The 24,190-nt window shown below is 42.5% G+C and overlaps 1 protein-coding gene across 13 annotated transcripts in view; it reads right to left on the bottom strand.

Moving 5' to 3' along the window:
• The window catches only part of RIN2 (Ras and Rab interactor 2), an 81,925-nt gene that overhangs the window by 40,359 nt on the left and 17,376 nt on the right, over positions 1-24,190 (bottom strand). For 2 of the 13 annotated variants that reach the window (XM_072927310.1, XM_072927304.1), the window contains exons 1-3: positions 22,444-22,594; positions 18,564-18,695; positions 178-270 (exon numbers count right to left, since the gene is read on the bottom strand). Coding sequence is in view for 7 of the 13 variants with exons in the window: in XM_072927304.1 (XP_072783405.1) it covers positions 178-234 (57 nt within the window). In the remaining 6 variants the exon portion in view is untranslated. Of the gene's footprint in view, positions 1-177; positions 271-18,563; positions 18,696-21,587; positions 21,708-22,418; positions 22,746-24,190 lie in introns of those variants that run through there. The other 11 variants (XM_072927313.1, XM_072927303.1, XM_072927308.1 and 8 more) reach the window with 9 other exon arrangements.

A 24,190-nucleotide genomic window follows, 5' to 3' on the forward strand; every position in this document is an offset into this window, starting at 1 on the left:
GTGAAATAACTGGGGGGTAATCCAGTCACAAATCTGCCTGTAAAAAGAAATGCTCAAGAAGTACTTCCTGTTTTACAGAAAAGGCTTACTATGTATCACAGAAGGTACTGCACAATCTGCTGTGTTAATTTCACATAAACCCACATACTTCATGTTCTGTGTAAGTATCCCATTTACCTTAAAGAAACTTCCTCTTTTATCCACACAACAGGTTCTCATTGTCAAAGATGACATCTTTCCTTAGAAGACTCCACTGTATGCCTTGATCTCCTAAAAGCAGACACATATTTGTAATGGTTAGTCCAGTCTGTAGGAAATTCCTCTGCAATTCTAAGCCACAAAACAGTCACAACAAACCTCCTGCCAAACCCTTTCCATCAACAACATCGTGCCATTTATTTCCTACCAGAGTCCTTACATATCCCCTCAGTCCATTATTTTTCCATAAACTGCTTCAAAAATAGTGCTACTCAGAGCTCTGTATTTCTCCCTTCTTTTCACAGCTGATCCTGTAGCTGTGACTAGATTTTAAAATCCTCATTCAACAAGAATGCTAAAACATAATGATTGCTTTATTTGTTTACTTGACCTCAGTCTGCAGTACAAACAGGACAAAATGTTAGATGTCATTACAATTCATTCTCAAATACTACAGTATTAGCAGGACTTATCAGGAGGGAAAAAAAAACCAAAACAGTTTAAAACCACCCACAAGGGAGAAAACACTCTACCATTAAAGTAAAAACCAACAAACAACAACAAAAAGCCCAAACACCCCCCAAAAATGCTGCTTCAGATTTCTAAAATGCAACTGAGTCACATTCAAGTCAGGAACTGAAGATGAATTTAGGAAGAAGCAGTATTTTCTATCAGGTAAACTGAACAAACAGTTCAACACCCAGGACAATACACTAATGCATCCATCAGGTAAGGAATATCAAGAGGGTGATCTCCATCTGAAAATAAGAGTTGCAGAGTTCCTCTAAAGTCACAACCAATTCACACCAGTAATTTGTGGATCAGCTTCTGAACTAAGCAGGATTCAGTTCCATGGCTAAAAAGTCACCCTAGGATTTTTACAGTGAGCTGTAACTGTATTTAAGCAGCCTAACTCTTCTCCTTGCACATACATTTTCCAACCACATAGCAGGGAGTTATGCTGGAAGTTTCAGCTACCAAAAGGGCAAATAATGCAAGTGCAAAACATTACAGAATAGAGATGGAGACACAGCTTTGGATTTGATACAAGCAGAAATTAAAATAAAAGGCTGTCAGTAGCACTGGAAACCAAGTTTAGTGGTGTGGCTGCAAAGGGAGATGGAGTAGAACAAAGCAGCTGGGACAGAGAATGCTGACAGGTAAAACCCCAAATTTGACATATACCCCACACCAAATACATGCGTGCTTCTGCTTCTCTCTAATGCCTTATGAGAAAGAGTAGACATGGGTGAGGAAGACCAAGGCAGAAGGAGGAGCTTAAATGAAAAACCCTGGTAAGAAAAAGTACTTGAGAAAATAGAGAGGTACAAGCAGGAAAAAAGAAACATTTTAGTTTTACCATGTAGCAAGAAGCCTTAAATAGTTTGCCTTGTTTCCAGAGGTCCTCCCACAAGAGCATTAGAGTAGGTTACATTTTTCCACTTGCATTCTGGTTAAAAAGCAGCCATGCCAGGAAGCTCAGCAACATGCTTGTTTCCCAGGCAGGGTTTGCAGACTTTGAAGGCTGAAAGTACAATATCGAATACTGCACTGTTGTGAAAACCAAACACTAGGGGATGAGCAAGAGAAGTCAAAAAAGAGGGCTGAGAAAAAAAATTAAAAGTAAAAATTCCAACTTTCTTCCTAAAACAGTATACTTAAAGAATACATTCTTGGTGAAGCTCTAAAGAATTGTGAACTGTGTTTCTTTACCTAGAAGTGTGCTTAAATAACTTGACTGCACTAATCCCAGAAGAGATTATGTTCAGCAGGTGGTTTTGCAGGTACTATTAAATGAGTTAAGCTCCGTCTCCTCATTTGTCACATACACAACAGTACAGCGCAGGCGTTCCCCTCTGGGGAGCATAAGAAATTATATTTAAAAAAAAAAAATCTTCTTTAGATCAATTCTGGAAAGAAAATTTTCACCTGAGGGTGTTAAGGAGTTACATTAGAGGGTTATGAGCAACATCCTGCAGTTGTCTGTACATCTCTAGTCTCAGTCATTAAGGACTCCATTTACAAACAACAACCCCTTCACAGGAAATGTCATGGGTTTTTTTGTTTTTTTTTTTTTTTTTTTAATTTAACCACAAGGATGTCTGCATGCAATCCTATTACCAAAACAAGACCATGCTGGGATTTTTACATTCTCCACTCAAATGTACAGAGGTAGGAAAACACACAAATACACAATTTTTGCCCTTCAAAGAGTGGTATGACTCCAATCAGAAGAAAGCCTCAAAAAGACCCAGTGCTTATTTCACTAGTAAGAGGTTCTGGAGCTCTAGAACTTCTTCATAACTTTTATTACTGTCACTATTTATGCAACATTACTGCTATCTGTAGGACCTTAACTCTGAGCCTCAGCTGAGCTCTTCTCAGCTCCTCACAGCCAGCGAACCAATCCCCACCATCTTTCATGGTTACAGTGTAATTTCAAACTATCTACGGTAACCTAAATAATTTTTCATGTTTGAGTGGGTTTTAGTATTTCTGACTAAAATCAGCACAATGGGAAACACTGCTGGGCTTCTTTGTGTTTGTCGGGAAGGGTTCTTTTGGTGCAGACACTTCTTTTTCACCATCCAGTAACAAGAGAAGATACTAGGGCTTGCTGGTAAAATGGACAGCCAGGCTGGGTGCAACACTCCAAAACCTGGGGGCAGGCTCCTACCTCGCAGCTGAGAGGTATTTCCATATCATGCAGAAAAAACTGCCAAAAAACAAACCTACTGTCAGAAGTCTTAATTTCTCTACATAGCTGTGCATATCTGATGTTTACCCAGATCCAAGACAGGCTGGAAAACCACTGCTCTGAAGTTTCCTTGTTGAATTTGGACTGTATGAGGCTGTCAGAAACACAAAATCTCTATCCTCTGATTGGGAAGCTAGGTGGAGCAAGTCAGCAAAGCATGTAATCTCCTGCACCTACTGGAAAGAAGCCTTTTCTCCTCCTCCTGTGTTCCAGGCACCGAGGCAGAGAGCCCAGACAGATTCACCCAGACATTGCTCAAGTGCTGCCTGCTCAGAGAACAATCTGGAAATGTCACCAGGCTGCAGGACCCAGCTCACTTTGTAATTCACGTGGTCTTTTGCCTGGCCCTTTGGAGGGAAGCCTTTTCTGTCTCCCAGGGCTTTGTCCCAGCTCTCCATAGGCAGATGGTGCCTACCCATAGCACTGCCTTCCTACAGCTCCCCACATCCAGGACAGAGCTCCTGTGTGTGACCAACAAGACAGGGCAGGAGAAGGCATGATCTGTCTGCTTGGCAAATTTCCGTCAAGTCCAACACTACTGCATGGATGTTCATGCCCATGCAAGCTGTATGTTTCAAAAACCCAGGTGCCTTTTTATCTTTCTTCCATTCCCTTCTCCTGCTGTATTTCATTCACAAGGGAATGCCAGAGCACCTTTCACATACCTGTATATAATCTGATTTCTGACTCTTCATCAAAACAGCTTCTACTTTACTCCCTCTACTGCAATTTTACTTGATTTTTTTTTATGTTTTTATACTTAACTATATTAGAGCCAATGACCACCTCACTGGACTTTTCAGGATCCTTCCCTTTAATCCTCTCATTCCAATCCTGCTTTTACAAAGCAAATCATCTCATTTTCTTTAGCCGAAAGTCCTAGCAAAGACAAGACAGTCTGTCTGTATGCCTGCCCCTAGCCCAGCCACAGCAATCTGTAGAAAGTCCCTGCCCACAATCCTCCCACAATCCCACCTCTTCTCTTTCCTAAGAAATCACGGCTATCCAACTGCACTAGCTTCCTGTTCCTTAGTTCCTAACTAGGATTTTTGATCTTTTGGCCAACCTAACAAGACCTGAATAGGAAAGACTTTAACACAGACAAAAAGATAGCAGGAAGATACTTCAGTATGCCACTACTGAAGGAAGAGAGCTATCTGCAGCTTTCCTTTTGCTGGATGACCTTTTTTTTTTTTTTCCCTGTATTTTAAATGTAAGTTACCCCTCTGAAGAAACTCGGTCTGCCCTCTTTCATTCTCTACCTGTAAAGACCATGCAATCAATGAGCACAGACTCTCACAGAAACTACCTCAGGTGAATTAAGAAATGGTTTTACTGTTCTGCAGCCAAGGAAACACAGGAGAAAATATTAGTCCAGACCTTAAGTATAAGTTGGCAAAGATCAGCTGATGTCAGAGGCTAATGCTGGTTGTTACCTGTCAGTGCATTCCCTTGGCCAGCAGTGGGGTACAGTTGGAATACAATCCCTACTGCTTCATAACAGAAAAGCATGGAAGCTAGGTATATACAGATCTACTTGTAAAACCTATAGTGAATCAGTATCATATTACAATCAATTTTTACAGCAATTTATAAATACATAGTATTAAAACAACTAAAATTAATTTGGTGAACCCATTTTCTGGTGGGTTAAAGTAGAAACCAGAAACAGGAAGGATAAATACATTTTACCTTATTTAAAAAAGTAAAAAAAACCCCCACCCTGCTCAAATGCAACTCTACACTTGACAATATACCAAGAGATATACCCAGTACTTCAAATTTTCAGCAAATGTAATAATCTTCATACAGTTCCTTTTCCTGTTCTCCTAGCACATTTGCCAGTCCCAGGGAGCAGTCTATGTTCATCCCTCACTTACAAAGCTCCGGTTTGTCCAATTACCCTGACCGTATCTGAATCTTGGCAAAATTAAACTTTTCCTTTTGAAAGTATTTCCTCTGAGAAGCTGACTGCAAGCCTCCTTCCAGGAACATTGATACAACTGAGCACAGTATTACTTTGAAAATCCATCAAATAAGACCTTCAGTCAGCAAACTATCACTGGTGCCAGGATCTGGCAGATCTCTCAACTCAAATGTTGCATTGTGTTAACATAGCTGTATCCACAAGCAAAATGCGAGGGGATTATGTAAAAAGAAATTCTAATTTCCATCACTCTTCCAGCTGCAGAAAGGGTTTACAGTCTTTTTTTTTTTTTTAATTCAAGTAATGCAAGGGCACATTACTTGTAGAAAACAAGTAAGACATACATCAAAAATGGCAAGTCACTCTTTACACACAGGTGGATTTTTGTATTTTATTTAAAGAGTTTTAAAAACCTTGGAAATAACAAAAATTCGTTCACCCTCCTTTTCCTTCAAGAACACTTTATACTTTTATCTTTGCTACCTAAACATAATGTGTTTTTGTGAGCTGCTCCCCTGAAGAAAGCCACCAGTATGATGTCAGTGAGTATTTCTCAGTCAGTATTTCTGCCCTCGATGTAAAAAAGATCTTACAAAGATAGACATTCCCTACACAAGTAAGCAGAGCGCCATGAGCGACTGTTTGCAATCCTTTTCAGGAAAATACCGTCTTAATAAACTGCAAAGGAAACATAAATATGCAACACGCCGAACTTTTCAAAGGCAGTGAGAGGGGTCAGAGGTAAACTGTATCAATGCTGCTTATCTCGCTTAACACAACAATGCTGTTAAATCACAGCCAGCTCTCCAAGGAGGACTCCCCCTCACCATGCATTAAGCCATGAGGTACCAGCCAGTGCTTAAGAAACTGTCACCAGGACAGACTGATCTTCAGGGGCTGTGACAAGAAACTCACCAAGATAGACCGATTTTCAGGGGCTGTGATCCAGTCTATGCGTCAGTCACGGCATAATTTTCAGAGTCTGACTAAAGTGGGAACTTAACTACCAGACTTATGCACTGATCTTTCTACATCTGGTTTCAGCCAGTCATCATTCTTGCCTCAAACAATCTTTTGCTAGCAGGCTTATTTTTTCCCCTTGATTCCAGATCCTATTTGCTGACAGCCTTTTATGAGACTAAAGGATAAAGAGGAGTTACTACTTCAAACTTGTTTTAGTACAGCACTCTCAGGAGAGGCTTTAAGTCCCGTCAGATTTTGGGCAGATCCACTGCCTCACTCACAGCTGTCTATCCACTTCTTTTATCTATGAAGCCATGAATTCAGAAATCAAAGCATCTGAAAATCCCATCTGACAAGGGCACAAGAATCCTCCTGGCTCTGCTCCCATCACCATGAGCAGACATGGCATCACTCTTTCCAGTGGAAGCATACTGTTAAGCAAACGCTGAATGCCTCAGGAAAGCCAATCCTCAAGCTTTGTATGAGCACAGCATGTTGCAAAAGCAGGGCACCCTACCAGGACAGTTCCGTTTGCTGCTAGCACTGTCCCTCTGTACCCCTTCCCAAGTTTCTTCTTCCTCTCTTCCACTAAACAACCTCTTCCTGCTTGCTCCGATGGCATACTTTCCACATTACTGAAAAGGAATAAAATCCCAAGTCATTTTTTCTGGCACAGCATTTAGTCATGGAGGATACTACCAAATCTCTTATAAGAGAATGATTGTTGATACATTCATGTCTTGTTTTGCCTCTGAAAATGTCAGAGAAATAAATTTAGGAAGAGATTGACTTTGATTTGGATAACCTTTCAGAACTTTTCTATTCTTCCCAAATTCCCTGGCCTACATATCTCACAAAAACTAGTGTTTCTTGCAGTATTTCTGTAATTTCCACTTACTATTCCTGCCAAAACCACTGAATAATAGAAATAACATTCACAAGTGTTTTCAAACATCTTTTTCAAGTTTAACATAGAGCTGCACTTCCTGGGAGAAGCAAGAAAAAGTAATTGCCTGAATTACAATATTAGCTTCACAGTCTAGGGAAACTCCAGAATTCATAGTGATACAATGGGGATGCAAATGCAAAGGGACATGGGGTTCAGCACCTACATCTAGATGGACATGCACAGGACAACCACCTGCTGGGCTTGACCATGGTTTATTTTAGGCACCTGGGAAAAGAATCTTCCCCCTGGACCATGAAAGCCAGAGTAGGATGAAGGTTTCAGTGCTCAACTCCTAGATCTTACCTTCTGGCCCAACAGAGGCATCAAAACAAAGCTCTGTCTACTGCACTGCCAGAGGTGACAATCCTCCATGCAGCAAGGGGGAAGAAGAGACCTGACTTCTGATGGTTCAGAGAGCCTGAACACTTCTATCTACTCACATATTTCCAAGATCATAGAATTGCAGAATGGCTTGGGTTGGAGATCTAAAAGGGTCTCGTTCCAACCCCCTGCTTTGGGCAGGGACACCTTCCACTATCCTAGGTTGCACCAAGCCCTGTCCAACCTGGCCTTGGACATTTCCAGGGATGGGGCAGACACAGCTTCTCTGGGTATTTATGCCAGGGGCCTCACCACCCTCACAGGGAAGAATTTCTTTCTAATAACCTAAACTTAGTCTCTGTCAGTTTGAAGCCACTCCCCCTTATCCCTCCTTAAAACATTTCTTCCATGTGGCAGAGTCCTATGTACATCAAAGCTTTTGCTCAATGCTTCCAGAAAAGCTTCAGCTGATTTTCAGTAAGAGCAATTCTCTTTTCAGAGCTAGGGAGCACAAATTATTTTGATAAATTCTTCTGCACATAATTCATTGAAAAGGATTGCATTTGTTCACCCAAAGCAACACACAAATGGGAAAAAATGGCAGACAGATCTAAAAGTTGTTTGACCTTAAAAGTAAATATGAGACATGGATTGCAAGACAGAAAAGTGATCTTAAAAGAACTGCAAAAGATGTGATATTTTTAAGCCCTAAATATCTTTTAGGCTCTTTATTACTAAGAAAAAAAAAGCAACTGTTAAATAGTTTGTGTACCACAAACAATGACAAATACTTATTTTTTTAATTCTAATGCAATAGAATTTTACAGTTGTGTTTGTTGCATCACCAATATGCTTAATAGGTATCTCTTTGTAAGAAAATTACTCCTTATAATAGCAAGCAATGGTTTCATTATTCCCTATGAAACGTTTTACAAAGTAAATTGGTATTTAGAAGGCAGCCAATGCCAAAGAAATTTCATCCTGCATTTCATAGAATCCACAGAAAGATTTCCCTTCATGGCCATAATTACTGGAATGAATTCAGCACAGCACACTAAATGGTATGCAAGAAGAATCTGTAAGATCAGGAGCCCCTTAGGCCATTATGCCAAGCTCCATATAAAAGCTTGTGTTGTGCACCTCAGCTTCAGCATAGGCCAAAGCATCAGGGCAAAGATTAACCAGGAAACAAACACTCCTCTCTTTATTCTGTTGTTGATCTTATGCTCATCTTTGTGTGACACATTCAAAAGATAATATGAAAATGCCACTAATGTAATGGTTCAGCTATTAACTAAAGAATCAAATCATCAGAAATACACTATACTTGGCACCTTGTTTTTTGGATAGCTCCCAGTGACAGCAGTTGCTTATTTCCAGTATACAGGCTGTTCTTCCTCTGAGCTGAGTAAGACAAGTTAAATATAGACTACTTTATTTCAGCCAAGCCCATGGTAAAGGCTAATATTTGAATTCCTTAATCAAAACAAAGATGTAATCACCTAGGACACTTCTCAGTTTAGCCCTTAGCATTAGTTAGGAATGATTTCACGCTTTCTTTGTTATTCACATTTCTAGCATATCATATGAAACAGTAAATTTTGTGGACCACAAATCTCAGGCTTTATACCAAACACTATGTTTACAAGCATCAAGGAGACAAACCTAAACAGTGTGGCATCATCTTTAAAATAGAAAGATGTTTTGGGATTTCAGGAAGCATATGTGCCCTCTCTGTTCTATGCACAGTCCACAAGTACCAAAGTTAATGCACTCTTGTGATTTAAGAAATGGGCCTCACATTTAGTGACAACTTCGATGTGTAATTAGTTTTTGTTCCCTGTGAAAAATGAGAACAGCACGGCCCTACATCAGAAGGTTTACTCAAGGAGTGAACCACTCAGAAGTGACAATTCCAGACACTGCATTGATGGGGGTGACCCACAGGAACCCCTCACTGTCACAGGACATGTGCAGAGGAAAGAAAGGTGTGACCAGAGGAGTGGGACAAGGTCCCAAGCTCCTGATCAGCCTGCACAGAGAGTTGGACCAGCTGAACTCAGCAAGCCCCTTCTAACCTCTGTATTTTGCAAAGCCGTCACCAAGTGGGAAGGGGAAGGAATGGGGAAGTGTGTGTTGGGGAGGTTTGGTATTATTTTTGGTGGGGTTTTGGCTTTTTTTGTTTAGTTCTTTTGCAATACCAAGATATCAGAGGAACAGCATGAATTTTTCTTACTCAGTTTCACATGAGGGGGAGATTTCCACTGCTCCAAAACCCATTTTTATGTTTCATCACTAAGGAATTACTAAATTTACATAACCCAAAAGGAAGCACTAAGTCAAAAAGCATAATATCAGCTTAAATAATTAATAAATCAGACTTTTAACTTTGTATTTATTAGCAAATGACACATACCTGAGCACAAAAAACTGTGTGAAAAAACGTCTAAACTTGGAGCAAACAAATGAATGTACTGTTGGAACTACATATCAACAAGAGGAATGAAATTTTGGACGTATGTTTTTTACAGGGATAACCTGACTAAACAAACCACAACTATTCTTCATCTACCCTGGGAAATGTTTAAAATTCCCTGGGCAGCTCAGCTAGTACATGATATGCAAAAATTTATCCAAGTTTAAACAAATGAGGAAAAATTGCAGTGATGGAACCTGATTTTTTGCCCCCTAAAGCAAGTACACTAAGTGTTATAAGTCAGCTAGTGTGAAGCCACTGAAGTTCTTGAAAGGATAAATTTTCAAGCTGCCTGTTTAAGAACACATCCCACATCCTGAACTGCACCAGGTCAGCACCAAGTGACTAACCTGAGGGGCACTCCAGCTGCAGGCATGGGTTTACTTTCTGTTCACTAACAATTTTATTTGCATGTCATTAGTTATATTTGCAGTAGTGTTTTCTGACCAAGAGGTTAATGTAATCCAACAGACTGTATGAGGAAGATGACATGTGCGTTTTTATGGTTGCACTGTTTATTTTAAACAGCTAGACATGAGACTTGATGGACAGTTTGCTTCTTTATTCACTAAGCACTTGCTACTAATTTTTGAAGAACGCTGTCGATTGCCTTAAGAAGCACTTTTTGTAGCACACTTCCAATGTGGTTCCACACCCTTAAGGGTGCACAAACACAGCAAATCATGAGGCTGAGTACCAAGCAGATTTATTTCTCAATGAACAAAAGAAAATATTTTCACTAGAAAAACTATAAAAGACCAGTGCTTATGTCTTGACCTATTTGTTTTGGTTTATGCACAGAAAAGACTCCAAGAAAATCTTGCATTAGTTAAACCAAGGTCACTGCTCTCCACACAAGGATGATCCATGTAACAACACTTCTGCCTGTAGCAGAGTTTTCACTGTCCTAACCTAGATCAGATCCACTGGCAATGAACAGCTAAGTTGCTCACTGTAGAAAGCTTGCATGGAGACAGGCTTGGGAACTGGGTTAGCCCCACTAGGAACTTGACACCTTCTGCACCACCACAGCAGAGCACTGCTAATCTGTATTACGTAGACAGAAAGTCACCACTAGGCTCAGAATGCGTAATTTGTTCCTGAAGCACACTCGAATTATAACAGACTGGAAAAAGCAGACTGAGCCATGAATGTGTGCCAGCACACTGCTGCAGAAGTGTGCCAACACAGTAAGCAGGATACACCCCAAGCACACATTCTCACTGTCCTGTCAGCTGTGCCATATACATCATCATAGGAGATGGAACGCCTAGACAAAATGGCTGCACTTATTTTGTGTTATTAGGAGGTTAAAAACCAAAACAAAACCACAAATCAAATCCTGCAGAGAAAAACTCTATTTGCACAGTCTACTTCTTGCCTGTTAGAGGATCTGGTTGGGGGCAGAGGGGAGGCATGAAAAGAGAAATAGAACAGTTCTTCATAACCAAGTCTGCAGATAGGATAATGCATAGCATTGCCTCTACCTGACCTAGCTGGAAAAATCAGGAGGTCATTTTAAATTCTCAAAATCATTTCAAATACTTGTACATTCCTCATAATGATCAGGTCTATAAGACTGGTTATAAAGAGTGTTCTATAAAATCCATGCACAACTTTGACCAACTATGCTCTGAAATACTCAGGTTGTTTTTTTTTTTTTCATAAGATTACTGAACTACTGCTTATCTGCAGTACTGGAGAAGTGGAGGGGAGGGATTCACCTTGGAGATGTTTTCTTTTTGAAGGACAAGGGAGTTCCACATATTCAAATATTTAGAATCTACAACTTTGTTTCCAAATATATGTTCACCAAACAAAAAAGTCAATCATAATACATGACTCTGATAAACAGTCTTAAATGTTTCTTCTTCTACCCTATTTCTTTATGGAAATAAAATATTAAATAGTGAAAACAAGGTTATGACACACAGCAATGAAACGCAGGAAATTCAAACCTGACAGCTATTGAAATATCTGCCTCAAGTTAATTCCACTCCCCTTCCTGTTTTCTATACATGCACCATAGGACTGGCAATGTCAGCATCAACCAAACTTCCCGGCTTGGGTCCCAACCTGTATAACTTCGAAGTCACATAAGCATAGGTCACGCTTCCCATCCTCATGGTGCTCTTCTTGATCCTCCTTCCAAGGACAATTGTTCCCTCAGACATCTCCCTGCAACTCTTCCCTCTGATCACCTTCTGTCAACAGCTGACTTGTAAATTCATCAGCAGTGCAAAGGTTACTGCTGCTTTCCCAACCCTCCTCCCTTTTCCCATCACTAGCACCATCCTTAGTCTGCTGATCCCGAGCAGCTCCAGACTCCCCTGCCAGAGCCCCTACACCCAGCTTGCAGTTCACTTTTGCAGCTGAACCCCTGGGGACAAAGACTCACGGCTTTGCTAGCTTCCTTCCCTGAACCTGTAAGGTTTCCATCCACCAATCCAATCCTCCTGCTTTTCAGTTTTCACTGTTTTGTACTTTCTACTAAAGCTCCTCTTTTCTACCCCTTTCTCCCAAGCCACCTGCATAAGGATCCCAGACAGGCAGGATTTCATATTCGTAGAATCATCTAACAGTCTAGGTTGGAAGGGGTCCTAAACGTCAGCTAGTTCCAACCCCCATGCCATGGGCAGGGATACCTTCCACTACAAGGTGGATACCATGCACGTTCCACAACACCTTCACTTTATGCATGTTTGAGTAGCCTTCTCATCCCTTCTCCTTCTTCCATCACATTTGTTTTTAAGAAGGTAGACCAAGATCACCACACCCTAGTAATTTCTCATCTGCTTCTTTCCTCCAATCCCTTGAAAGGCCAGGATATATACAGCTCACAGATAAAGAGGGAGGAATTGATGCCACAGCACCAGCTGGCTCTAATAGCAAGAACAACTTAAAGTCTCACCCAGGCTGTCTCCTTCCAGACTAGGAAGAATGACAGTCTTCCCTAGGTTTTGGGATGAGCACTTTTCCCTCCTCTAACTTTTTTGATCCCCCATTTGAATGGTGGATATCATCAAAACCAAACTTTCCTTCCTCAGCAGCATCAACAGTCACATCAAGACCCATTTGATTAGAACTAAAAAGTTTCTCCTTACTCAACCGGATTAATGAGTTCATAGAAGCTTTAGGCAGGGGAACTCATGAAGAAAGAAGCATGGGTGTTTAGTTCTTCTCTGTTAGTTTGCTTGTGTAATCAATTTGTTTTCTCTCTCCTGGGACACTATTTTGAAATAGGCTTTGTAGAAGGCAATAAACCTCATTTGTTGACATGGTGAAACTGGGTCCAAGCACTGCCAAAAGCAGAGCATTCCAAGCACATTGGTGACTCCACATATTTACTGTACTATATGTTATGCACATAGATCAGACAGTCTGTTGGTGTCACTTTATTTCTTTTGGATACAAACCAAATGCCATCAAACTCAGAAAGTAAAGCAGCAGTCAGGTGACAGGCTGTTTCCTAGGGTTTAATTTTTGCTGACAAATTGGTACCAGAAGATTCCCCTGACTGCCAGCAACAAACATTGGCAACCATTGTGTATGGGGAGCTCAGACTAAGCGTAGTAAGACACACATTAACTTAGTCCTTTTAAAAATGAAAAATTAAATTGTTTAACAGCTAGTAAATTCCAACACTCTCATTCTGCAGATAATAAAGAGGAAGCTGCCAATAGGTAAAAATAATTCTTGGGTTAAATAGTACAGTTTCAAGACTTAACATGGAATTAGTTTATTGCTTCTACATCTGGTGCCACTTATTTTTATGCAGCTTCTTTGTATAAATTCAACAACTTCCAGGTCTATTAACCACTTTTAATACAAACACCAACAAGTCCATTTTCGTCTTCTGTACCTTAGCTATGATGTACCCCCTGCACAAACGCAAACCTGTGTCCCTGGGAAGTCATAAATCTCTCGAGTAACTTGACCTGTTGTGACTCAGCTAGGGCAACTCAGTCCAGCCCTTTTTGTTCCCAGTCAGTCTGTCTTTGTTCTAAAACCACAGCACCAAAGGGCAAATCAAGGAGAAAACAAAAATCTCCCACAGTTTGTGCACCATGACCTCAAGTGGCCAGGACTGCTGTCCTGCATCTCTTCCTACTTGCAAAGTTTTATTCCTGCCTACTGGAGAAGGTGAACATGAACAATGCCCAGCAAGGAACTGGCATCAGCTTCCCCCTCTGCTTTGACCGTCCTGCCAATAATGCCTTAGCCTAAGCTTCCTAACCACTGCTTCTGTGTACAGCAAACACTGGCTACCCCATGCTACTAGTACTGTAGAATTCTGCAGCAAGAGTTACTTCTTTGAAACCTGCATGTTCATGAACTTCTGGCAGTTTCTGCTTGTTAATCTCTTGATCAGAAATAGATTCCAAGCCCAGCAGCACCTTCAAACAACTATCATGCCTCTTAGCACTTTGCCACGCAAAAGCATCTCAGTCCAATCTACTAAAACACACACAAACACTGCACAACACATTTCATACCTAAACACGAATTACACTGTCATACTCAAGCCTGGAAAAGTAACAGTTCAATTTACCATTCTACGACCACCAAGGCTGTAATGTAAGAAACTCTCCTTAAGAAATTATAATTTTGCCAACTGCCCCAGACATTACATCAACCTTGCAAGATCTGACCTTTAAGTGATGACCATCCCATGTGCAGTTTGGAGTTAGTCTACAGTTACACACCACAGGCTCAGGGATTCAACGGCAAGGACTCTATGGTGCAGGTGCTTTGCTGAAATGGATCTGTCAGAGAAGCATCTAAGCCTTGCTGTGGTGAATGACTATTTGAAAGGCAGGGAAAAGACCACAGCCTAGAAACGGGTGCAAAATAGCCAAGCAAATAACCATGTTGCCTTCAGTTAAAAGCTGGCCAGCTTGAGACAAAAGCCTTTCAACTGACAACCAGGTGTCTGTGCTACCCACCAGACAGTGGATGAATAGAAGGAAGGAATTCCATAACATGCTGAAAAGAGTCACCCTGCAGGCGTCATACACAATCAACTTTGACAAAACTTTACATGAGCTAGTCTTCTTCGCAGTTTGTACATTCAGACTAAAAAGGTCAGAGACCATGTATACAACCTGTAAGTGACAAGGCCTGATGTTTTATCTTTGTCTAGACCTCTACCAGTTTCCAGAGTTAAACATGGTCTGTTGGCCTGAATTAGTGCTACTTTAAGAAAATGCATCGACCAGGAAAAGCATAAACAGAGAAAAACTAATGGACCATTCATAGCTAAAATTAGATATATAGTGTGTAAACACTTTGCTGGATGGAAAGCTTACTGGCAAATGAGCTGAACCTACAATAGACCTTTCTTAAATTTTTTTTCCTTCTAATGTACCACATTTCAGAAAAATGTTCCAAAGGAAGATTTCTTTTAGCAAAATAAAGGCTGTCTTGCCATTCTGTTGGGCCCAAGGGCTTGCCCTGCCTTGACACAGGGCAAATGCCTGTAACCAGCATTACAATCTGATCCCATGCAGCAAAGGAAATATCCCCATGGACAGAACTGTGCAGGGAACACAACAACCACCCGCATGTGGGAACTGGAAGGCCCAGGAACAAAAATCCCAAGAGTCTTCTCATCATGACTGGTGCATTGCCTCCTAGCAACAGTTTTAACCAAACTGATAGAACACAGGCCTTTGTGAAGGAAAATGTGGTATGAAACAGTGTCTTGATACTGAGACTACTTTCTTCAATTCACTGCTTCCAAGTTAGCCTCAATCCAGCAATTGTCCAGTTAAACATACTTCCCAGCTAACCCCAAGGCCCAAGACTTTCTTAGTTTTACATTCTGTACTCCGGTGATGGAGCCAAAAGCCTGCCAGGAACATTATAAAGATTATATGAGCTAACATTCTTCTAGTCATGATGAGAATATTGATAGTAACTACTGAAAAACAACTCTGTATGTTCCCTCTGTATCTTCTTAGAACCCATAAAACAATGAAGAGCAACACACATCAGTGGAAATGCCACACTATTATGCACTCCTTGCCCTGAATAAACCTTAATTAAAAGGTTGAATTTAGACATAGCTCTCAGGTTATAGCTTCTCATACTAGAAAGGAGGAAAAAAGCATCTGCCTCCTCCAGCTCACTGTGGAGTAGTGAAAGCCATGGTTCTCTGTGACACAGCAAACAGAAGGCAACCAGCAGTCCAGGAAGGCACCCGATGTGTCTGTCAAGAGAGTACACCACTCCAGCAAGGAGCAAATCACACAGGATCCAGCTAAAGCATTTCTCCAGCTTCCAGAGCTGTTGTAAATCACAAGGAAATACACCATAGCTATCACGGTATATCACCGTAAGTGATAGCTAACATATGCCGAGGCATTCATGAAATACCAAGGGATGAAAAAATATTTTCCATATAAACATCAAAAAATGAACCTCAACTATAACAAACCAAATACTTACTTTGACAGATCATTATCTTCTAGCAAAAAATTTGCAATAAAGGTAAACATTAAAAGAGACATACTGCAAAACAGATGCTGAAAATATCTTTGTAGGGCTTCCTGCCAAAGTGGAGGAGCTATGCATCTATCAGTGTAACAAACGTTAAGCAAGAATTTTTAGGGAATCACTAAACAGAAACTTTGAACTATCCAAAGGCAAGACAGCTGCTCGCTTGATGTTGAACTCATTTTTCCCTCTGCTAAAAATTTCAAGCACTACAGTTTGCAGAGGATATACTACATAAATAAAGAGCACCAACACAAGTTAGAAGCGAGCCTTTCTACCTAACTCCTCAAATATAATTTCCTAAAGTTCCAGTTATTTAAAAGCAGTTTACAAAGACTTCACCAGCAATTCCCAGCTCTAACACACATTCAGAGAAACACTTCAGGATAAGTTTTACTGCACCTACTATTTAAGTCAATCAAGTTCAAGTACCCAGCACATTTTCTACTTCCATCTCCCAAAACTGGATTCTCATAAACGCCCAAAATAACCATCATTTTAACAGCTCTCTCTAGATAAATCTGGTAAAACCAAAGTAGAAATTTAGGGATATGCTGTGGCACAGGTGCACACACAACTTAAATAATCTAGAGCACCCTAAAGGTTCCCAGTCATGCATCCAGACAGGTGTGGGTGGCCCTTAGCAAGCACACCACAAGAGCCCTGCTTCCTTCTCCTAAGCTATTAAGAGTGTCCAAAGTCTGATTTTCATTCTTGCATTAACTACCAAGAATGCTGTGAGTAAATTATTCTTTTTTAAATCCCCAGCTGTAGCTAAAATAGTTTATTACAACATCTACTGGGGACTGACATTTCATAGCTGCCAATATCTAACTGCTTTTCAAAAAAAAATACAGTCTCAGCATGTTATACAGCACAAAGCATGCCAAGGCCCCAGCTGGCACAAGGATGCATGTTTATCTTTGTGAAGGTTATGGTTTTTGTTTGTGGCTGTGTTAAAAAAAAAAAAAATCAGTTAAAAAATTAGCTTCCTTGCAAAAGACGGTGAGCAGTTTCTCACACAAGCCAGATCCAAAACTGGCAGCAGACATCCCCAGGCCTCAGTACAGGCCTTTTTTAATTCACAAGTTAAAATTATCACAAGGCTCACTCACAGAACCAGCACAAATCTGGAGTACAGGGCAGCACCTTGCCACACTGGCTCAGGCACACAGGTTAGGCTGAAATACAACAGCTCAGAGTTCCATCCCCTGCTCCACACAGGAGAAACCCCCAGTGCCACAGCATCTGGCTTTTGCACTTAGTGCCTGCAGGGCAGCAAGATAATAAAGGGTTACTTGCAAACAGCATTTTGCCAGGCACTGGCTCCCTGTGCTGCTCTGACCCCTCACTCAGATCTGCCTTCTTCCATCCCCATGTGCTCCACAGCTCCAAGATCTCACCTGAACCAGGGAGCCAAGTCAATGTTCCCCTCACTTTCCACACATTCACTCTCAAATGCATTTAAAGACACATCTTGGCATGTGCTCAAAAATCATCATCCATTAGGAGAAAATATTAAGCAAAGAATTTAGAGGAAGACAAGACTATAGATTCACAGTCAAGTTAAGAACAGAATGTCAGCATATGCAATGCACATCATCCATTAAAGCAAAACCAGTAAGGTTCTGGGTTATTTTCACATTGCAAGCATGTATGTTTCAACAAAATCAGCACTGAGGAGCTCTGGAGCTAATTCCTGGAATGCACAGATTTATATTCAGCAAATACAAAGTAGAAGCCAAAACCATCAGTTCTGATACAAAAAAAAAAAAACCAAACAAAAGTACAAAAGAACAATTTAAAAGTCAAAAAAGTATATGGCTATTGCGTTGGTTTTTTTTTAATTTTCCTGTACAAGCCACTTGTGAGACCGTGTTTAGAGCACTGTATTTAGTTCTGGGCATCTGGTCAGATGATATTCACATTCTGGTGCTGGTGGAGTGAGGAAAAAGAATAGTTTTGGGGTTTTGTTTGAGAAAAGTCCCTCAGAAAAGAGTTGTGTCTGCATTCAAGCATGTATACATAAGACTGGGGAGGTGACTTAACATGTCTCACCAGAGTCAATCTGCAGTGCTCTGCCAGTTGTAAAGGAGCAACAGCAATCTGCAGCAAAAAGATTTGTCCTTTTGTTTCTGAATACCATACAAATCGATCCAGTGCTTTCAGATTTTTCAAGACTCAAAGACAACACCTGCTTATGTGCAAGCAGGGCTTTTACTCTTCAAAGACAAGTTACAGATAAGACATCTTCCAAGTACATTAATTTACAAGGCTGTCTCAAAAACTGTTCCAAGAACAGGAGGAAAAATGTCATTTTCTCATCCTATCCTCGCATTATGTACAGTGTTCTGTACATAAATCCTCCAGAATCCTCCCCAGTGCAGCACCATTACCTGTTTTCTCACACAACACCCAACACAAACAGTGGCACTAATTCCAAACATATAATCATATAATAACGGTTACATACCACCAAAATACTGTTATTCCTGCCAGAGGATTGGTAGGACTCCAGGAACTTCCTTTTGCTATTTGCACTCTATCATGGTGAGATCTTCATACTCCTTTCCCATATTTATGCTGATGGCAGAATCCTTACCAGCTCCAAAGGAAACAGTACAGCATTAACACACAACAATTTTCAACTGAGTTAATTTAGATCAAAATTTCCAAAAAAACAGAATGAACATAATGACAGAACATGACTGCAGCTCCACAATTTCTTTCCCATTATGTGTAGTTTCGCTCTGCTCATCTCAAGGTACAAACCTGGCTTTAGCCATCCCGCAAAAATTTCAATTTTACTTTAAAAAGTAAACAAATGGGTTCTATGTATGCAGGGTCATAAAATGTACATAAAGCAACTAAAAGTTACATGGATAAAGCCAAGGTCTTGGGCCTGATTCAGGATCCACAACAGCATAAATTCAGAAGCAACTCCCCTGAAGTCAATAAAGGATAAAAAATACTGCCAACAGAGAAGAACTAGGCCCACCCTCCTTGGACTAAAGAATGATCCTCATAAAGAATGGACTTCATGAGCACGAAAGAACCTGGGAACTTATGCTACATTTTTATGCTTTTTGTTTTGTCTGAAACTTTAGGCAGCTGAAACAGGCAGCTACAAACACACCTATGGAGAGACTCTTGCCCTGCCTGCTTGGGCATAGAACAGCAGAATGCACTTTACCCACACTTTTCCCAGCAGCACAACATCCAAACGACAAAAGGACCTGTGCTTCTGCAATGCACAAACCTCTGCCTCTGTCTTGCCAGTCACATCATCAGCTGAGACAGGAGATGCTTTTTGGGGCAGAATGCCCAGCATGGAGGCAGCCATGGACTGCTGTTGGTGTGCCTAGCAGGTCCTTCACCACCTTTCATTTCTGCAGCAACCTTGTAGAACAAGGAGGCAGCAAAACAACTGTATGTATTTTCTTTGGTATACCTACAAAAAGGTCCTTGAAGCCAAATTAACACAGGCTGGATTAAAGCACAGCATGTCTCCCCTGACAGGTAAGGATCACACAGGGCCAGGACTAAAATCAGGATCAGACCATGTCACACTACAGACTCTACAGCCAAGAATCCGAAGCAGCAGCAGCAGCTGCCCTTCCACAAACAAATCATGTCATGGTACACAGCAGCTGAGGCAAAGAAAATTCCATATCCCTGACAGCTCTTTCTACTTGTCCTGCTCTAGCTGCAAATGCTCAGCACTCCTGAATACATATGGTAAGGTGAACCAGAGCACCTCAGCACTGGTTAACTGCAGGTGGTAGAGTATCAGGTACCAGTAATGTCCACAGTAGGCCTACTCCAGACCACAAGCACCATAAATGCTAAGAAGCATCCGTGACCTCCTTTGTAGCTGCCAGTAACATGCTCCATGAGAAGACACAGCATATCTGTATTGCATTAAGTGTCTTGATGCAGCATATAATGTGTCAGGAGAAATTAATTTTCAGTGTTCTGAAATAAGACATGTATTAGAAAACTAGAGCCCCCATATTCAACCAATTCATACTAAAACATCTCTGTATTTTGCTACACAGTGATTCAGTGTAATATAGGGTACTAAATATTCAGTTATACTTCCAACCCCTCTCCTGATAGGCATTACCAATTGAATGGTGACTCAAAAAAAAAAAAAGTAACTGGCATGCTTGACTCTGCCTAGCATTGTCTCCACAGCAACTCTTCACTGAGGAATTTTAGAGGGTTTTTTTGAGACACATCTTGAGAAATCTCCAATTGCGTATGTAAAGCCTCTTACTCTTAAACCTCTTACTCTTGAGATCTGTGTGGTATGCCAAATATTTATTACAGCCACAGGCAAGAGCTACACAACCACAAAGCCTGCAATACATTTGATCATAGAACCAGTTTTCTGTGTGCTGCTCCACTGATGTTTGAAGTCACCAGTCTGCAAGGTAAGAGCATGATTTTGCTGTTTATCTCCTTTCTCCTCCTGATACAGAGTCTCTTAGTGATCCCACAGAAACAATGAACTGTGGCTGTGGTTTAGTGAGATGTTAAGGAAAGACATGAGTCCATATCTACTTGATACAGTACTCACTCTATCAATCCCCTGCTGCTGATGGGAGATGAATTACCTCACTTATGACTACGATGTGATACCCACATTATTCTTGTACATAACAGCAGCTCCTTAACTGCTACAGTAACAGTGTTATTCTTTTCTTTTCAAGGCAGTAGGTCCCTTTTGAAAAAAATTTAGTCACCCTACTGATCATTCAGTCTCTCAGTGGCCATTGCTTGAACTAGCTTTAAAAACAACTCAAAAACGTCCCAAGTAGTTAAGAGCTAGTCTTTTTCTACACCAAGAGCAATAGGAGCCACCCCTCCTGGTCCTGTCAGCCACACACCAGAACACCTGTCCAGCTGCTCACTCACCAAATGTCTCAGCAAGGTGGGAGGAGAGGACACTGGAGCAGAGTTTCACACAGACACCAGAACTACTTTCCTAGAGGTGGAATGAGATATACTGAGCTGGCTGGGAGTGCAACAGGGTGACAGAATGATCTACCATAGTTCACTCACAAGAGCCCCCCAAGACACTGTATCCAGCTGCACCAGCACCAAGCGCTGCCACAGACCCCTGGCCAGCACAGCCTCATTCCACTTCCTCTTACTGATCAAGCCCTAATAATCAAGCCCTAAGGAATAAATTGTTATTTTTGGAGCTAAACAGATCTGAAACTAATGAACCTTAATTTACATCTGGACTGAGGAAAGTCAAGGGCTTGGTTGCATGGCTATACTAGCATACTTTTACTACAATGAAACACAGAATTACTCATGGAACTGGTGCAGACAAGCTGAATTGAACACAGAGCTGCTGTGGAGCAGCAGTCTCGGCTGTTGAGCCCTTGCCTTTCCAAGCACTGCCCCATCAGCCTTCCAGCCCCCGCCTAGCAAACACACACCTCTTCAGGTACCATCAACTCCACTCACCCAACCAATTCCTCACCTGTTACCCCAAGCTATCCTCTGAGTGAGAAAAAGCTCCAGCCAATACTATCCTGTTCACCCCCGGGTCTGCTGCTTTCACGAAATTCTGTTCTGCTTACTCCTCATCAACTCAGCTGGGCTGGTAAAAACACATCAAGACATTCCTTATTTAATAGGGCTTAAGTTACACTTTGGGAAATCAGCAAATAAAACAAACAAGAGGTGAGTAGTCTGAAAAGATGGGAAGATGAGGTCATAGAGGATAATACACCGTCTGCTTTTCTACAACTACCAAATCACACCTGCGTGATCTAAAATAAACTTTTGACGTAATATTTACAAGGAAATATTTCAGGAGAGGACGCAGCCAGACCTACACCTCATCCCCGCCTTTTAGGCCCCAGGGGCCCACGTTTCAGCCAGCAAAAGGAGCAAATGCCCGGACTGAGGACTCCTCGTAGAGCAGGGGCTGGACTCCTGCCCACGGCGGGCACTGCCGCGGCGGTGCCAGGGCCGGGGTGGCGCTACGGGATCGCACCGCACGGCGCTCCCCTCACGCGAGTCCAGGACATCCAAGGGGACAAGGAGGTGGCGGGACGGACACCAACAAGGTCCCCAGCCCGGGACCCGCGGGGACCGGCCCGACCCGGCCGCCCTTGGTTGGGAAAGGGGCAGAGTCTGGTGAGAGAAAGGCGAGGACAACGCTGCCCCGCGGCACTGGTGACTGCCGGGGCTTGGCTGGGCCCGGCCCTCCCGTTCCCGCGGCGCTTTCGCGGGGGTGGCTTCGATCGGGGCCCGCGAACAGCACGGACGGCCGCGACCCCCGCACGGCCCAGCGCCCTTCCCTCACCTGACCTCATCTCGCTTCGCCTCACCTCGCTTCCCGCGCGTCGGCGGCACCACCGGGCAGCGCAGACGGAGCCGCCCCTGCCGGCCGGGCCAGGCGGAGAAGCGGGGACGGGCCGGCTCCGCGCCGCCGCTCAGCAGCCCCCGGGCCCGGGCCCGGCCCTACGCATGCGCATGCGTCTCCCCCGCACCGCGCTCCGCCCCCGCCGCGCCTGGTAGAGCCCTTCCGGACACCGGAGACTTCCCGGCTTCTGGGCCGGGCAGGGCAGAGCCCCTCAGGGCACCGGGGACACACCGGCACCTGCTTGTGGGGCGGGGTGGCCTCACAGATGTCTCCAAGTCACCAGGACCCGTGCGATGGGCGCAGTTCTCCGACTTGGGCCAAAAAAACTAGTTAAGATCATTTGCAGCGTCGATGCTGTTAGGCTGTGTATTTTTCACAGCTCATTCCAGGATGCGTTTCAGCGCAAGTTATCTCAATAACAAAACAACGAGAGCAACATTTTCCTTCCATTCTGGCAGCTGCCAGCAGTGCCCATTAAGAATGCCAGTGACCACAGTGAGGAAGAGGCTTGCCGTGTCAAGCCTGTTTGCAAACATGTTCATACACATTCATAGACACACCACAGTGGCAAAATCTGCTTAAAGGGGGGTATAAACAATTCCAAAATCGAGACCTTAAAATGAAAGGTGGATGCTTACGTAGCTTTGAGGAAGCAGGACATGGGAATGCTGTCTCATGTCCAAGAGGATTTTTATACTAATCCATGGCTTCCATGAAAGCTCCCATTTATCTTCAGGCCCAAGAGACCTGGTTGGCCCCACTGAGCAGCTCGTGTTGCTGCCATGCAATTTATAGCTGCTTTTTGAGAGAAGCGTGAATTCTGGCATGAGCTGGAGCAGCTCTGTTTGACAGTTGTGGCAGCAGTGGTGAGTTCTACAAGATGTCTCCAGGGCCACTGGCAATTGCTCCACCTGCGTGAATATCACACAGAACTGGGACATTAAAATGCATTTATTATGAACTATATTGTGACTGACTTTTCAGTCCAATGAGAGACTAGATCACTGAAATGAAATCCAGCTTTGCAGTGCCTGGTTTGGAAGAGCCATCAGAGCCCTTGGCTACCCTTTTACAGAGAGAAGGGGAGACACTGCTGCTCCCCTCTCCCTGCCAAACATTTGAGAGCAGTGAGGTGAACTGCCAGCCACAGAGGAAAACAAGACCAGAAAGCGCAGCAAACAAGAGGCAGGTTAGAATATAGCCAGCCCCGCCAAACTGGAGCACAACTGAGCTCTAAGGCCTGGAAAAAATTCATTGGAAAAGCCTCTGCCTTTGAAGAATCTGAGATATAGCGTGAAGTTTCATGGCTTGTGTTTCTTATTTATCCCTGAGACCCCTCCCCTCAATCCAGCTGTGAGATAGACTTGGTATGGTTTCCTATGCATACAGTAAGCCTGTAGAACAGCAGGTTTTGGAGTTTTTTTGCAAGCCCTGAACAGCTGGGCTGTATTTCCCATCATACCAGTGTGGGTCAGAGACCAATTTGTAGGCAGAAGAATTTAAGATGAGATGCCCCTGAGCACCTGACTAGTCTGGACAAGACCGGCATACAGAATTCCCCAAGCTGCTGCTTTTCTGTGTTATAAACCATGGAGAAGTAAGGGAAGCTTTCCCATGGAATTTGGGGATGACTGGGCCAGGGCAGTATGTACTTCAGCTATAAAAATCACATCCCAAGTTCAAAGGAAAAGTGTGTTACCAGAATGGATCTC

This window comes from Taeniopygia guttata, chromosome 3 (genome assembly GCF_048771995.1).
Source record: "Taeniopygia guttata chromosome 3, bTaeGut7.mat, whole genome shotgun sequence".
In the NCBI taxonomy this organism is placed as follows: Eukaryota; Metazoa; Chordata; class Aves; order Passeriformes; family Estrildidae; genus Taeniopygia; species Taeniopygia guttata.